The sequence below is a fragment of the Kryptolebias marmoratus genome, linkage group LG2 (assembly GCF_001649575.2).
Source record: "Kryptolebias marmoratus isolate JLee-2015 linkage group LG2, ASM164957v2, whole genome shotgun sequence".
In the NCBI taxonomy this organism is placed as follows: Eukaryota; Metazoa; Chordata; class Actinopteri; order Cyprinodontiformes; family Rivulidae; genus Kryptolebias; species Kryptolebias marmoratus.
The window spans coordinates 30,095,563-30,113,446 of record NC_051431.1 but is presented as its reverse complement, the minus strand read 5'-3'; the positions used below and the strand labels follow the sequence as shown (position 1 = coordinate 30,113,446).

At 37.1% G+C, this 17,884-nt stretch overlaps 1 protein-coding gene across 20 annotated transcripts in view; it reads left to right on the top strand.

Annotated features, from left to right (window-relative positions):
- phldb1b (pleckstrin homology-like domain, family B, member 1b) overlaps positions 1-17,884 on the top strand; it is a 154,105-nt gene that overhangs the window by 14,203 nt on the left and 122,018 nt on the right. For 4 of the 20 annotated variants that reach the window (XM_037974124.1, XM_037974128.1, XM_017433816.3 and 1 more), the window contains exons 1-2: positions 12,307-12,479; positions 15,523-15,624. In XM_037974124.1, the coding sequence (XP_037830052.1) occupies positions 12,444-12,479; positions 15,523-15,624 (138 nt within the window). In that variant the 5' untranslated portion in view covers positions 12,307-12,443. Of the gene's footprint in view, positions 1-12,297; positions 12,480-15,522; positions 15,625-17,884 lie in introns of those variants that run through there. The other 16 variants (XM_037974134.1, XM_037974132.1, XM_037974136.1 and 13 more) reach the window with 11 other exon arrangements.

The window sequence follows — 17,884 nt, the reverse complement described above, 5'->3', positions numbered from 1 at the left end:
CATATCCCGAGACTGGACTCTCCTTCACCCAGTCGAGAAAATTGTATCAATTGCGTTGAGAAACCAGCTGATCAGATCCATATTCCTTAAATCTTTGGAAAATATGTAAAAAGAGGCTTCGAAAAAAGAAAACAGGGCGGGGAGGGGGGGGGGGCAGTTCAGGGGACAGAGAGACAGAGAGAAAAGAAACACGTCCGCCTTCCACCAGGAGCAGAAAAAAAAAGTTTAAAGTGTTTAGTTTGTTCCTTGTTTTCATGTTATTATATATTGTATAGTTTTTTTCCTTGTGTTTTCTGTGCCTCTATTCACCTACCCTCAGCTCAGTAGTTTTCCAGCTAGTCTGCCATCTGCACCTGTCCCTAGTTTGTAATCACTCACTTGTTTCTACTTCCTCATCATCAGCCTTTATATTCAGTCCCTAGTCATTTTCTCCCCACTGGTTCATTGGTGGAGAAATGTAGTTCTCCTCATGTCTCCCTCCTTGTGTTCCCTATGATCTGCTGGTTATTTTGTTTTTGTTTGCTGCCATGTCAACTTTTTGTTTTGTTCTTTTAATAAATCCTTTTTTCTCCTTTTGAGCTCCTCCTGTCTGCCTGCATTCTGGGTTCCAGACAACTCCACAATAAAACCTGATACAGTGGGACATTGTAAACATCAAATGATGAAAGTTAGATATTGTATGTCTGACAACAGTGAGGACAAAGAAGCTCCTGAAGCTCTCAGTTCTGCAGCTCAGTGAGAAGAGCCTCCTGCTGCTGCTCTGCTCAGCCTGGAGGCTGTGGAGAATCTGTCTGCTCCTGTCCATATTGAATGGATCTTTTGTCCATCCCAGCTTATTCAATGTGCCCCTCTCCTCTACAGTTCTGAGTAAGTTACTTGTCTTATCAGCCACTGCAGAAGGCGAAAGGTGATAATGCAAGGCCTTTAATTTGCTCTGCTGATGGTTTGCACTGTAACCTGTGATTATCTGAGGAAGGTCTCCTGTTTATCAAAATATTTTCAGCTGTTGGTTGAGCAGTTGTCTCACCAAAGAACATTTTATTTGTAGTTGTTCAAGAAGAGTTTTTTTTTCTTTAAATTTTCTTAATTTGTTATTCTAACTCCCAGTTTTGAGATTGAATATCTTTGCTCTAACCTCCCCTCTGCAAACACTGCTGTGTGTTTGGAGAGTTGTGCGGGTGAATTCATATCACATTGTGTCTGTTCAATGCCAACTGACAGGCCAGTATTTAGCTGGCTGCTGATAATGGCATCCCTCCAACATGTCATGTTTCATGCCAGAATAGCAAATCTGTGTTTACTCGCCTGGAGACGCTGCTATCTCACTGTACAGAGATTTATATTGTAATGTGTGAGTTGTGCTTAGATCTATCTGTGAAGAAATATTCAGGGCTAAATGTGTTTCATCTTGCTAACCAATAAAGATGATGTATTAGGTAAAAAAAAAAGATTAGGGTTTAGGATTTCTGGTTTGTGGCATCTGGCAATGATCCATTATATTAAAGGTAAATGAGCAGCAAAAACAATACAACACAGCCTATAAACACAATACAATGTGATTCAACACACTGAGATTCAGTCCAATAAAATACAACAAGGCAAAGGAAGGATTTCACATCTGTTACTAAGACAAATTTTTTTTTAGTATATAGTGAAAATTAAAGACCTAGTATTCCTTAAAGAAACACCTTTTTCCCACTGCCTTTCATGACAGTTTTAATTCAATATGGCTGTCACAGCATAGCCTTGTGAGATGCCTTAATACTCTGAGTAAGTGTTCAGAACAATTATCAGCTACTACATAAACTTTACCTGAGTATTTGTAATTTTGAGTAAGTTAGATTCATTCAGTGTTTCATGAGATATTTTGCTAACAGTAAAGACAAATGAATACATACACACTGTAGCTATGCCTTGGCCCTTGGTGGTGGGTGATAGTGACCACTCACAAACAGGTCTTGTCTTACAAAACACTTTTATAAAACCTTACAATTAACAAAAAAATAACCCTCCTTTAGTAACTCAGCAGCAAGCAGCAACATGCATTTTCTTTAATATGAACAAATTTTTTTAACCCTGAATTTGTCAATTGTACTTCTGTGAATCGGCCCCCAGGTCCCCTAATATGAGCAAACAGTTTTTGGGGTTGTGTGTTTGATATTGTTAGTCTGTATCTCCTCCTCACTATAAGTTCTGTGTCAGCTGTGACCCGAGTGTGTGCCATAAAAGTAGACTTGTATAAGTTTGGAAGATGTTTTACTGTTTTGCCTTTGCTGTTCTGATCTTTCCTCCATGTAAGTTAAAAAGCTCAGTCAGTCGTTTACAACGCTCAGTCGAGGTGTGTAAACACAGCTGAGAGAGCTGCTTACAAGATGCAGCAGAGCTTAATAAGGCAAAGTGAAATACTCTGCTGTGTATGTTGCCTCATCACAGACAATATTTTATACATCTTGCTGCTTTTGGTTTGCAGATTTGTATACAGCAAGTGTTAGCCTGCCAGCTATCCACTGAGGAATTTATAGTCATGCCACACTTCTTCCCACGACTCGTGTTTACTGCATTTCTGTGGCTTTTCTCAAAACAGAATGTGGTTCAGACTGCATTCAACAAAGAAAAACAGCAACACTGCAGCACATGCTCTCTACCATGAATTAATGTCCAAATCTATCAACAAAGGCCTACTTATTTTAGTGACAGCTGTTATAAAAACCATCACAGAAACCACTTTCATTTTTATTTTTTATTCACTTTATGCACTTTTTTATTGACATTCAGCAACAAATGTAACATGTACATCTACCTTAATCATTAGTTACAGAGCATGTGCCTGAATGTCCCTTTTTTAACACAGGTAAGGCAAAAATTAAATAAAAAAATGACAAAAACATTAACACATGAAGTGAGGTGCGGTTGTGGTTGCACAGAATGCACTAAAGGTAACCAAGTCGAGATCTGGTCTGCGTGGTCTTCCAACATAAGGTAAACAGGTTCTTCTTGTAATTTACCTCTGCATTTATTCTTTCCATCCTCTATATGTCCATTATGATGTCCATCTACATGTTCAATGTTGGGCTTTCAAATGAAAGTAATCTTTTTGTGAGGGCCTTTTTGACTGCCACTAACAAAATACTAAACAGATATTTGCCTCTGTTTGGCCATCACTCAGGCATAAGTCAAAAATATAAAACTTTACTTTCCAGAGATAGTTAACTTCAAAAAATTTCATCTATTGCAATATGTATACCCCTCCAATAAGTTTTAATTATCTGACAGACAGGTTGTTATCCACTCTTCCTCTGATATGTTTATTTCTCCCTCCATTTACCATTTTGTTTTTACATTTAAAATTAAATGTGCTTTCATGTTTATAAGTCCTTTATATAGACCTGAGATTATACCTCTGTTTGTTTGAGCCATATGCCTTTTTAAACAGGTCCAAAAGCTGATTACTTGATTTTGAGACACATTTTATCTTGTCATTAAAAAAATGTCTCAACTGTAACTGTGATAACGATAGAAATTCTGTTTCCAGTGAATATTTTTTTTAATTAGTAGTGTATTTTTTTTCATTTTCTGACATACAGCAGTCAATCCTTTATATGTCCATTCCCTGAATCTAGTGTCTGATGTATTCAGAGCAAAATATGTCATATTTACACCACTTTAAGTAACTATATCCATTTCTAATATGTATGTTGATATTACTGTTTTCCCTATTTTAAGAGTCAACTTGATCCATGTTTTGTTTTTGTATTTTTTATAAAGCCTTGCATACCGCTGTCAGATTTAAGTGCTTGTATAGGAATAGAGGTCAGGCCCTCTTCTATACTTTTCCACTGAGCTTCATATAAAAGATTGCAGATCATAGGCCTCTGTTATGCTGCCCAGTAGTAATCCCTGAGCGAGGGAAGGCCCCATCGCCCCTTTTTCTTTTGCCAATTGCAAAGTTTTTAGTCAAAATCTGGGCCTTTTACCCTGTCACATGTGTCTGAACAAGATTTTGTCCCATTCGTTAAACTGTTGTTGGTTTATTTCTGTTGGTAAAGTTTGTAATAAATATAATAAATTTGGATAGGATACAAATTTTATTGAATCTATTCAAGAGGTAAAACTTAAATATGGCGTCAAATTCCATCTTGCTACATCCCTTTTAATTTTCTTTTGCATTGGTGTGTAGTTGCGCCCTAATAGTTGTGTAAGGTCCTTTGGTATTATAAATTCCCAATATTTGAAATATTCTGTTTGCTATGCTAGACAATACTTTGTCCTGATTTCTTTCTTCTGGAGGGCTATAATTGTACTTATTACCTTTTATTTCTTTGTTTTGTTTTTTATATTGAGTGAATGGTTCCATATATATATATATATATATATATATATATATATATATATATATATATATATATATATATATATATAAAACTCTCCAATTCACTGAATCAAATGGTTTTTCCACATCAATACTAATTACCATTGCTGCTTTTTTATTCTTTTGAATGTGGTTAGTCCATCGTATATTATCTTGCACTTAACACTCTCCTATAAAACCTGTCTGGTCATTATGTGTCATGTTAGATACAAACTTTTCTAACCTTCTAGCCATGATAGAAGTAAATAGCCTATAATCTATATTAAGAACTGATACTGAATGATCCATCATTATTTTCTTTGAGAATGGCAGATATTTCTCCTTTCCAACTGGGTGGTGTTTCAAGCTTAATTTAATGTGAGCATCATTGACATTAACTCTTCTTTTAGCTCTTTGTACCATTCTGCTATAAAGCCATCTGATCCTGGTGATTTATTTAATTTAAGTTTACTTATTGCTACTTTTAACCCCTATTCTGTTATATCCTCAGTCATTGTTTTTATTTTGTTCTTCATTTAACACTAGTAACTCCGGAGAATCCAAGAAACTATCTATTTCAGCTATGCTGCCCCTGCCTTTCTTGAATAAAGAGTATTGTTAGGCTGTCTGGATTCATTTGGGGTGTTTTTTTGTAACTGTGCCTTTTTTATGGCTCAGTGGTTAGAGCAATGAGAGAGTTGGAGGTTTGATTCCTGCCAGCAGTCACATGTCAATGTGTCCCTGAGCAAGACACTGAACCCCTCTGCCTCTGATGTACCCCATCAGTGTATGAATTGAGTTTAAAGGGCTGATTAGACTCCATAGAATGATTTATTCAGATTATAGTTTTGTAGAGATTCAGTAGAGTGCTGTATTATTGTGTGTGTAAACGCTTTGAGTGACCTGATTGGCTAGGTACAGTCCATTTACCATTTAATATTGTGTTCTGTGCTATCTTCTTTTTAAGTTTCCAAGCCAGAACTTTCATTGATTTAGATCCACCTTTGTAATACCTTTGTTTAAGAAACATTAGATTTGTCTTTATTTTCTGCATAGTCAAATCATTAATTTTAATTTTTTGTTTTTGTTATTTCCTCCCACAAGCCTTTAGTTATATTCATTTTGTGATTTTTCTGAAATTCTTTTATTTTTTTTATTTTTATTTTTTGTAGTTCTTCTATTTTCTTATTTCTCATTTTCTTTTTTAATAGGAGGATATTGCTATAATTTCCCCTCTTAGGACCGCCTTTATGGCATCCCAGAGAATGGGAGAAGACATATCACCCCTGTCATTCGATTCCATGTAGAGTTGGATCTCTTTTCATCTGTTCTTTAATGTGTAGATTATTGAGTAGGCTCAAGTTCAGCTTCCAATTTTTAATTTTTGATTGCAGATTTAGATCAACTGACAAATACACAGGTGCGGGGTCACTTAAATCTAGTGTCCCAATTTCACAACTGTTTATTTTTTATCTTTTATTTATTTATTTATTTATTTATTTTGTCTCTTCCAAACGTTATAAAATGTATCCTTGTGTTTAACAAGTAGGGTGAGGAGGAATGGGTATAATCCCTTTATTTAGGATGCAAATCTCTTCATAAATCAATTAAACCAAACTCCTCAAATAATGTAATAATTCTCCTAACTAGTGACTTTGTATTCTATGATTTTCCATTAGATGTGTCTAGTTTTGGCTGTAAGTGTGTATTCAGATATCCCCCACAGATTAGAGAACCTACTGTCTCAGTTATCAGAACCATATCATCTGCACAAAGCAGATATTATTTTAATACAATTTATTCAAGCTCCAAATTTCAATGTTGTGGATCACAGGTTTTTAAAAGGGATTTCTAAATGTTTTTGTAAGTCTGTAATTGTCTTGAATAATTGAGTCTTTTTAGCAGAAATGTTCCACTTGAACTTCATAAATTAGGGATGGAATGTTTTTAAGGAAGTTTTTGGCACACCTGGAGAGCTTCATTGCCTTCTGTTCCTTCATTCAAATTCATTTTCATAACTGTTTCCTGCATTCTGATGAGATCATGAAGCGTCTCATCTGCACAGTGTCTTACCTTCGGCTTTAGGCAGCATCTGTTCTCAGGCCGGTCTATTCCAACACAGGATCAAACCTGCCTGGATATGGTGTTAGGAGTCATCTGAATAAGAAAAACACACCTTAAGGGTCTGAACTTTGCTCTAAACATCAGTTCGACTTTCAGAAAAATGCTGTTCCTAAACCTAAACACTCATATTGGTAAAAAAAAACAAAAAAACTGTCCATGTACATTAAATAATTATTCGAAAATAAAATAATAATTTATTCCCATGCAAAAGTACACAAAATATTGAAATACAGCCACAGTGACTGCAGGGTACAGTTCTGCTTCTGGCAAAGATGTTACCGCTTTCCTGTTGATTAATTTAGATATTTTCTTGGTAGCTACTGTCTTATTAGGTAAAGGACGTGTCATTTTGCTTTCTGTGTTTCATATAGTTCATATCAAAAGAATTATTCATATGAAAAATGTTTCAAAAACTGAGGTATATAATTAAAGGCCTAGCATTTCTTGGAGTAATGCATACCCATCTCCTTTCAATAACATTTTAATTACTTTATTTTTAGTACTGATTGCCCTAGTTGCCCCTGATTCAACACATATGAAGGTACAACAGGTTGCTTGAAATTCTAACAGTAAAATATAGAGTAATTCCCTCATGCGTAATCAACAAGAACACCTGTCTTTGCTCTTTTGCCTTACACTGAGGAAGAAAAGAAGTGAGAAAAAAAATGGAAAATAAGAGATAACAATGATTCTAAGCTCTCTGACAATTTATACGTTTCTGAGAAAACAAACAAACAAACAAGCAAACAAAGCTCTTGTTGTGCTTCAAACAGTCTGAAAGAAACGGGCTTTCTTGTGGTAAGAACCAACACCCATACTCAGATGAATGTGAGTGTTTAAATCTGATGTAGAGGGTAAAATTGATCGTAGAATGAAAGACAATAAGCTGTTCAATTGATCTATGCCTCAAGACAAAAGCTAGCAGGCTCAACTGAATAACAGGAGACTCTTCAATTAAATTTATTTGCGATTATAAAGTTTATCAGACTCAAGTTTTAGTTAGTTTTTTTAAAGCCAAATGGTAATATTTCAGAAAGCTCTCTAATGGTTTCACTTAAATCAGTATTTTATTAAGTTGTTTGAATTATTTTGCATCAAACACAAGTGAGTTTTAGTGTTTAAACTTTATTGATTTTACAAAATATAAGCAAATTTACTCTTGATGCACTTTGAAAATGTTGAAAAAGAGGCAGATTTGCCATTGCTTTCGTTCAATTACACTTAAGTAGTTTAGAAATTAAAGATATTATTTCTTGCAGCTTGTAAGAGAAATCTGTTTATGTTTTATCTGTATCCAAGATTTCACTCACTAAAAAGTCCACAGGTTATTTTCTGCTTTTTCTCTCTTTGAAGCATCCAGTTTTATGACGGAGCAGTTCTGGATCGCACCAGGCCACACACACTGAGTGTTAGGAGTTGCTCTGAATGAGATCTGCAGTTGTCCTGTTGAAACAGACGTGGACCTTGTGGAAAAAAATGTCACCTAATTTGTGGCATTTTAAAGATTTTCAGTATGAACTCATTTGATCCATTGTACATTCATACATGAATGAAATCACAGACACCAACCCTTTCACTAATTTTAGAGACTGCATAGACTTTGGGCATTTTTTGTCCTAAAAAGCAAACAGAAATGTGGACTCATCAGATCACACACAGTGTGAACTGTTCTTCTGCTCATCTAAACTTAGCTGGAGTTTGTACCATTTTGCAGCTTTTTCAGTAACCTGTATTAATCATGTAAGAGTTTCTTATGCAGTGCTGCTGTGGGGGAACTCTGTCACACATTCAGTGAAGGTTTTTGCCCCTCATTCATTGAGATTTGTCTAGGCTCTCTGGATTTTTTAATTACCTTATACATAATAGACATCTGGAGTTCTTTGTGATTTAGCATTAAATACATAATTATTGCCAAACATTTTTTGCAAATGCAGATGATAATGATTTTGCCTATGTGTGTGTGTGTGTGTGTGTTCATTTGTCTCTGCTAGTAAAAAAATCTTAATCTTACACTTTCAGAAAGCAATCATTAAATGTGCATTTACAACTGGTTAACTTTTGAAGTCATTCTAACTCAAGATGGCAACCACAGCTAATAAATCAATCTTTAACCAACACAAAAATGACTGCAACTCAGTTAATTTTACAGATACTGAGTTAAAGTTTAATGTGGTAATAGCTGAGAGTGATTTACAACACCTACTTTGTGTGCGATATCTTGCAATAATGCACAACATTACACATAATATTATGGATGGATGGATGGATGGATGGATGGATGGATGGATGGATGGATGGATGGATGGATGGATGGATGAGTGGTGTCACGATTTGAGTCTGAGTTATTTTTCTGTGTTTGTTGTCATGTTGTCACTGTTGCGTTTCTGTGTTCTTGTCACTCTTGTTTTTCCCACTTATTTCCTGCGCCACTTTTCACCTGCCCTCAGTTCAGTAGCCTGCTACGCCCATCTACACCTGTCCATAGTTACTAATCACTCACCTGTGTCCACTTCCTCATTATCCTCTACCTATATAATCTGTTCTTTTGGTTCCATTACTCACTGGTTCATTGTTAGTTCTCTCTGCTTCTTATTATGGTGCGTGTTCATGTCACAGTCTGGTCCTGCTCCTTGTGTTCACTTGTAAGTTTTTCTGTTTACTGCCTCGTCAGCTTTTTGTTTTGCTTTTTAGTTATTTAATCAGTTTAAGTTTTTTAAGATGAGTCTGCATTCTGGGTTCGCTTCGCTCAGCCATGACAGATGGATGGGTTCTCTGAGGGAGTTTGATGGTTGAGCTATAGTCCATCAATGGAAAAGCAGTTCTCTAAAACCATTTGCGAATGCTCCTTTTATACAGTTTTATTTTTTGAGCCAGAACTGTTATCTTGGATTTGTTTAAATTAATCTTGTCAGACAGAAGCTATTTATCTAATGCCACCTTTCTACTGCTAAAGTCTGGGTCAGGAATGAACACAAGCATAATTTAGTTTTTGTTTAATCAGTCTGTTCTTCAAAGATTTAAACATACCCCGAGGTACTAATTTCTTTTTGTCCTCTTAAAATGGCCCCAAAGTTTTATAGGAATAGTTCCTTCAAAAGAAACGCATGCAAAAGTGCTGAGTACTTTAAAATGCCCACTAGTTCCTGTAATGGAAAATCCCCCACCTCCCTAAGAAGCCGAAAACATTTTACACATTGTAGATGTGACTGCTAATGTACCTAAATGATCTTCTGTCTTCTTCTAACTTTGTGTTTTAAAGCTTAATATACTTTGTGCTACCACCTAATAGATGTCCAACAACTATTACGTCTTCAAACACAACACTGGGGTTAAAAAGTTATTATAAAAATAAGCGCTACATTCCCCCTTCCTCATATTTTAAGTTGGTTCAGTCCAACTCAGCCATGCTGGTGGCCACTAGCTCGCTGTCTTTTTCTGTTTAGGAGTACATATCTACAAATTTCTAAAAAGTGGGAGTAGAAGAACTTTTATGCTAGTCCCAGTTTGTAGGGATTTTGCCCAAGAATGCAGACTGACACAAAAAACTAGAAGAAAAAAAAACTAAAAACATTAACAAAACTCAAGGAGACACAGAATGTGACTTAAAATTGGCATGAAAACACTAAATGCCATGCTGTAAATGGAACAGGAGTATGGGCTTAAGAAGGCTGGGACTGATGAGGTAGAGTGAATACAGCTGAGCATATTGACCAACTGGGAACAGGTGAGAATGGGTGGGGCGGGAGCTGAGGAGCAAAAACTGACTGAGGAAGAGTGAACGGAACTCTGGGGAAAAAGTGAAACTCATGAAAAACAATAACAAAGGAAATAAATCTACAAATAACACAAAACGCTACCAAAAAGCAAATCAAAAGACACAGACAATACTCCTTTTATCTCAGAGCCTGTGCGTGTGTGTGAGTGTATGTGAGAGAGAGAGAGAGAGAGAGAGAGAGAAAGAAAGATCCAGTGTGAGCATTTCTGAGCTAAACAGATGTTTGGGCTAATATTAAATGTTCTAAAAATGAATGTTTTGCAACTGTGTACTTCTGGTATCATATCAGTATTTGGACACAGTTGTTTAATGGGAGAACAAATAAGGTGAGAAACTATGGAGGAGGTAAATCCAGGGCTTCTGCATGAAAGCACAGGGCAGCTTCCATTACACCACTCAGTCCAACATGGTGCTGTGATGTCTCCAATGCAGAGACCAGTAGTACTTTCTACTCCTGATTTTGCTGCCCAATTTTACAACATATTCAGGCGCACATGGTCCTGGTCCTCCTGCTTAACTGACATGACCCCCACAGAAGCAGAAAAGTGTACATCCTGGGTTGAAAATGTCCACTCAGCTGTTGACGGATTAAAGATAATTAAACACCAATCCATGGGAATATCCTGAAGAAACTTTTTTTTTTTTTTTTTAATGAACCGTTTGTCAGAATTCTTAATAAAATGTCTGTTTTGTCAGGATTTTATTCATTAAAGTGGCATATAGGACATTGTAGGGGTGAGTTTCTCTTCAGCTCAGTGTTTGTTCTGATTGTTTTTGGACTCACTGTGGTCACTGTTAGCTATAATGTGCTGTGTCAATCACGGGACATTAGTCTGAGTAGCATTTTGTCACATTGTATTCTTATAAACATACTCATTAAACATAGCACAGCTTGGAATTTTATAGATTAAATTTTTCCATCTATGCTCAGACACAGAGTTAGGTAATTACGTTTATAAGGAGATAACTCCACAAATCAATCAATCAGAGCTGAGCATTTGCTGTCAAATCACAGCATACAAACAACAAATCTGAACAACGGGCTCATCTTTGCAGCTGTATCACAGAAACATTTTGTGAAAGAGGCTGATGTTAACCTGCTCCTGATAAAGTTATTTGATTTCAAGCCCCACCTGCTTCCTGCATGCCTGTATTTGGGTCCTTTCATCATTATTCATGCCCATTTTGCCTCTGTGCCTTACCAGCAGGACAGTAATGACAAACAAGACACATCAGTCCCACCTTGAACATGCACTTCTGAAAAGGTTTTTTTTTTTTTTGAAGTGAAGCTTTTAAGCACATTACTTATGACCCATAGCAAAAATTGTGTTCTTTCAATTGTTTGATGTTGTATTAAAAAATAAATAAATCACAGACATACCACAAAACTCATTTTTCAAAATTTTAATCTCCTGGCATAAAGAAACAATAAAAAGAAAGAATTGTAGCAGTCAAAATGTGATGGAATTACTCTAAATTTGTGTTTCTAAAACAAACACATGCATCAGATTAAATCTGCTAATTAGTCTTCCATTAATAAAGAGAGCTCGCTCCTTGTGGAGCTGTTGCACAAAGCAGACTGACATGAATTATGGCTCAAAATTAAACTATTGAAATAACATCCTCCGAGAGTGATGATTCCATAATGTTTGCCATTGTGCAGTTAGTGCTCACAATAATATGTGAGGATAAGTTACAATGTGCTTGTTTAGTCAAGAAATGTTAGATATTTGCACTGCACATAATTAAAAAGCTGCCTCTTTTCAGGTTCAAGAAGTTCAAAATTTTTGTTGTTAAACTATTTTAATCATCACTTTGTTCTTTTCCTTCCCTTCCTGCTTTTTTCTTCTTCTCTCTTTTGATCGCTGTGCAAAGGCACGTGCGCACACACACAGACACACACACACACACAGACACACAAGCATATGTCTGTCTGCTTTCTGAGAGTTTGAAGCTGCTGTTTAGGAATGTAGGTCCTCCTTTAGTGGAGCAAGCAGCAACAGGTCTGACCTCCTGAATGGTAGTTTTTGAAGGCTCTGCACCGGTAGCTTTAAACAAAAGACGGCAAAAACACAAGCCGTGTTTCACTGAAGGAAGCAGCACTGAAGACACAGTCCTGAAGTCTCTCAGCAGGGTTTAATGTGTCCTGGTCAGTCGAGCTGATAGGATTTAGTCAGCCAGGAGCAGCTTGTTGCCATGGAGGCGATGCACATGCTGGACAACTGGAGAAAGGTAAATAATATTTACAGACAGCCACAAAATAGAAAAACTGAGCTTTCTTATTCATACTATTAAAAAAAATACAAAGAGTTCATAGATTCAGTTTTCTAAATATTTCATTTTATTTTGCGGCTGTTCTATGATTTAATGTTTGAGGATTCCTCAAGGCTGATTTTACTGAATATCATTCCACGGCTCAGTCAGGTTAGTAAACATGATGATACTGCAGTAGTGTTTTGTTACCCTGAGGGAAGAGCACATCAGAAACAAATTTTTCATCTGTGCTGCACAACATTTTAAACATTCACACATCTCTGGGTGCATTCTGCCTCTCAGTGACTGAGATAATTATGTGCTTTCTAACTTCTCCTGTTTGCTTTTGATGTGCCTATTTCACAACTTCATGCTTCTATAATGGCAGCAAAAATGTATCTTCATCTTACTCACAGTTATACAGAAGGCTGCTTAATGTGCTAATGTGGTCACTGGATTTTATAAATAGCAGTTTGACTTAATGGAAAAACCCCAGACTGACATGAGTAAGCAGGAAGGCAATTCTAGTGTGTGGGTGTGTGTGTGTGTGTGAGGGGGGTGGGGGTGGGTGTATGTGTGAACATAGTGTGGGATTGAGTTTTTATAATTACTGAGGGCAGCCAAAGTTAGTCATTTCTAGTGAATGTGTCAACTTCTGAGAGCTGTAAATGCACTTGCGTGTGTGTGTGTGTGTATTTCTTCCTTTGTCTACTACCTGTTTTGTGTCTTTATGCTGACAGGGTGATTGACATGTTCAGTACATTATTTTTAGGCAGGATGTGGAAGAGGAAGTTCTGTGAAATCATTGTGAAAATCTGTGATATAAAAACACAACATTATTATTATTAAGAAACAGAAGAAGAAGAATACATTTACGGACACAGATAAATTTGTTGTTCACCTTACAGCTCACTGAAGCAGTACTTAATTTTTCTTGAAAAGTTATTTAGTTAAAAGCAATTGTCTAATCATATCTGCATACCTTTAGTATGTAATAGAGTAAAAAAAAATACTGTATTTTCCGGACTATAAGGCACATTTGAAAGCCTTCAATGTTCTCAAAAAAACGACAGTGCCCCTTACAATCCAGAGCACCATATCTATGTAAGAAGTCATAATGTTTTAGTACAACTTTGGTAAACTACAAAGCTGCACTGCTTGCAGCATTAACGCTCAGTTATAGTCGCGCAGGGCTCAGCACACAGCTCAGTGCACGGCGTGCGGACCTGAGCGAGCGGTGTAGGCATTTATACTTGACACATACGTCAGTGCAGTATTCTTACGTGAGTTTTGAACCGTTTGATTATCTTTGTGGCCTCTCATAGAGGGATCATATAAATGCTGATTCAGGCGAACCAGCTCCGCTAGAGCACCAAAATTGACCATTTTGAATGGAGCGCGGCGCACACGGTCTGCACGAAGTCACAAAAATTGGGAGGTGCACCATCATGAGCCTTATAGTCCGGTGCACTTTATACTGTATATGACATAAGTTTAAAAATGGGCCATTCATCGACAGTGCGTCTTGTAATCCAGTGTGCCCTGTAGTGTGGAAAATACAGTATATAAAAAGAAATGATTTGTTATTTTTTACATGGATGTGCTAAGATGGTATGGACAGATTTGTTCGTACCCTTAAAGAGTCTATTAAACCTTGCTTTATAGTCATGTTTCAAACAAAGTGTGTTGACCTTAATTAGTATCACAGGGTTCTTCAAGCTTTTAATCAACCATTCAGTTTATTTCAAAGGAGCAAACAGCCACTGGGTAGTTTGGTATTATTGTGTGCACCACACTGGACATGGAGCAGAGAAAGCAAAGGTGAAAGCTGTCCGAGGAGCTCAGAAAGAAGATAATAAATACCCAAGTTAAAGGTAAAGGCTACAAAACCATTTCCAAGCATCTTCATGTTCCTCAGACCACAGCTGTCAATATTAATAAAAAGTATAACGTTGATGGGACTGTAGCCAGCCTCCAGGATGTGGAGGCAAGAGGAAATTCAACTCCAGGTTGATCAGACAGATAGTGTGAGTTGTAGAAACATAGCCAAGGAAACCATCCATAACCATTCAAGCTGAACTCTTAAGTCAAGATATGTCACTTTCTGATTGGACCATTTGTCACATCCATCCATCCATCCATTTTCTTTACCAGCTTCTCCATTCCGGGTCGCGGGGAGCTGGTGCCTATCCCCAGCAGTCCATTTGTCACATATTTAATCATAATGGGCTCCATGGAAGGACACCCAGGAGGGCTCCACTAATGACAGAAAAACACAAAAAAGCCAGACTGGAATTCACCAACATGCCCATTGACAAAAACCAAAGTTTCTTGGACTGGTGAGACAAAACAGAAGTTTTTTGGCTTCAGTCCAGTTAGATTTTTTTTTATTATTGTGGAATATTACCAACAAATGTATTCATGTCTGTACGACGCAGTGCAGATTCTCAGAGAAAATCTCAATGTGGTACAAGGAAATAAACAAGCAATACAATTAAATGTGGACAGTCTTGTGTGCTTTAGGATGTTTCTTCTGCAAAAAATGATTTCCACAGTCTTCATTTTCATTGTCAACTACTGAGTGAACTAGGACATGTCTCTGAAGTTGTGACTTTTGAAGAAAAAAAAGTCCACCCTTTTGGTGGCCTGTCCTCCGTATGGAGTCCTGAGTGTCTGTTCAGAGTTCCCTGTCAAGTAAATCTCACAGCACAATCACAGCAGACAATTGATTTCACTGCTGCATGACTTGTGTGTGTAAGATTGCTGCAAAGTCTGAAACATTTGTCACAACTACTACAGGCAAACAGTTTGTCTGCTGTATGAATGGACACGTGTTGTTTCAGATCTCCTTGTGAGCTAAATTACATACATTACACTTTTTTCAGGGGTAACCTTTTCAGGATCTGACTGTAAGAGGACAAAACATGCAACAACTTGATACTGTAATTTGCAGGCTTGCAGGGAGATCACCCATGATGACTTATGTTACTCACTGTCTAAGTGTTGTCATTTCCTGTCACAGGATCTTCATGAGTCGCAGGGAGTGGTGGACAGCTCAGTGGACATGGACCGCTTGAACAGGAACATGCCTGAGTGCGGACGCCAAACTTATCAGCTGTTACAGGTAAGTGTATGTGTGTTTTGGAGGACTAAAAGAACAAAGTAGAAGGAGAAAACTTGGCCACCCTCACAGAAAATGTGTCAGTGTTGTTACATGTCTTCATTTCACACACACGACACGCTCTTTTCTTCACATAGCTTTGCTGTGATGTGAAATGCCCCACGCTGACTGTGCTGACAGATTTCTGCAGGTAAAACTCTCCTTGGATGATAAACACAGTGCTGAATGCTAAATGGCAACATGTGGAGAGGATGCCGGCTGGGTGAGGCGATACAACCGATGTGAGCTCTTATAGCACATGTCAGTATGTTGTCCTAAGCTGGTCGTTAAATAGACGTCTGTGTTTTCCACCTGCTGCCTCAGACAATCCTATCAGGCATTAAGAGGAGATGTGTGTGTGAGGGGGTGTTTGTGGGTTGGGGCTTGGTAAGAAGTGAGAAGTCAAGCAATTGAATAAAACATTAAATGAGGTTTAATTTGCAGAGTTTGGTTTCTTTTCAGAAAGCCAGTCTGAAAGAGACATTCTAACATTAAACAGAACTGTGTAGGTGTACATGGTGAAAAATATTGCATCCTCTTTCAGTTTTGATGTTTTGTACATCAGGCTGTTAAAACCCTGCTCTGCAGCAGACTAACATACAAGCAGGGTCGACTCCAACAGTTAATGCCAAAGTTTTAAGCAAGGATGTTACACACTGAGTAGCACTTGGAGTATGTGTTGTGGCTGACTTTCAGCAACTACCACACCAAATTTTCCCACAATATCACATGAATTTGTCATAACATGATTTTTAAAGTTTGACCCAAACAGCTACAACATTAGATGATCTGAGTCTAAAACTTTTGGATGAAAGGTGGCAGGTGATATGCAGTCCTTTATATTTAAGCCCAGCAAGATAACAGATACATGTGCTATACTAAATACAATGCCTCATAATTTAACATTTTTTAAGCTTTTTATCATGATAACATGAGGAAAAAGCTAATTATGAAGGAAACTGATCCCTTCCTAATAGCTCAGACTTTATACATTGTCTTTTTGTGAAAACCTGTGAAAATCATTTATATTTATTTTGTTTTCAGTACATGTATGGAGGCAGGCATTGAAGATATTTAAGTGCACCCTTCTCAATGTAAAGACTACAAATAGATTAAAAAGCAGGCTGTTGCAAAGTGTACCACTTGGGGGCAGCAGCAAACAGCAGATAAGCCAGTATCTACCCTGTATCTTTGCTCCCATGGCTCCCTGTGAACCTTCCCAGCAAGCCAGTCTCTTTCTGAGCAATCCTCTTAGACCTGACCCACTCCACTGACCGACCACCACAGTCAGATAATCCTATTAGGACACAGAAAGCCACCGAACCAGCCAAAAGGCTGATTTAGTGGCTGTGTTCTGTTTCTACATCAAATCCATAAAGACTCAAAAGTGGCACAAGAAATGCAAGTAAACAGTTTGCATTAAAATAAAATCCATGGCACTGATCAAGTCCAGTTCCATCAGAGTTTATTCAACATTTCAGCTAATCAAACATCTAATCAGCTCTCTGTGAACAGCCCTACATGTTTCTGTTAAAAACCAGGAAAAAAAACAGAAGGTGATGAAAAGGTCTCCAAACACATTAACCTGGATCTACATTGACCTCATCTGACTCAACTAAGGGCAGGAAATAAAGGTCGTAGACATTTACTAATCCTGTTCTTCTGCATCAGAGAATCAGTGGTTATTTCTAGTATCATTGAAATGTTCATTGCATCATGGATTTAGTAGCAGAAACACAGCTTATTTTTTACACTGTTCTGTACAATAAACAATGAGTATTTATCACTTTCAGAAAGTAATCATTGGGTTGACATCTACAAGTGATTATCTTTTGGAGTTGATCTGATCAGTCACTTTTATAGATAATGAGCTAAAATTTGGTGTGCCAGTAGCTGAGAGTGATCCGTAACACATACTCTGAGCTCTAACTGATCACACAAGTTTTTTTTTAAAAACTTTGCCACTAACTATTAGTGGAGTCAACTGTTTCTGGCTGTAAGCAAATATCTCATGAACTACTAAATGGATTTAAAAGAAACGCTCATAATGTAATAATTTATTGTATACCTACAAATGATTCTAAAATTAACTCAACCTAATTCAAAATGGCTACCATAGCTAACTGACCTTAGGAAACACAAAATGGCTAGACTCAGCTAGTTTTACAAATGGACAAATTATGTTCTTGAGCTTTATTGTCCAGTTTTAACTGAGACTAGGTTA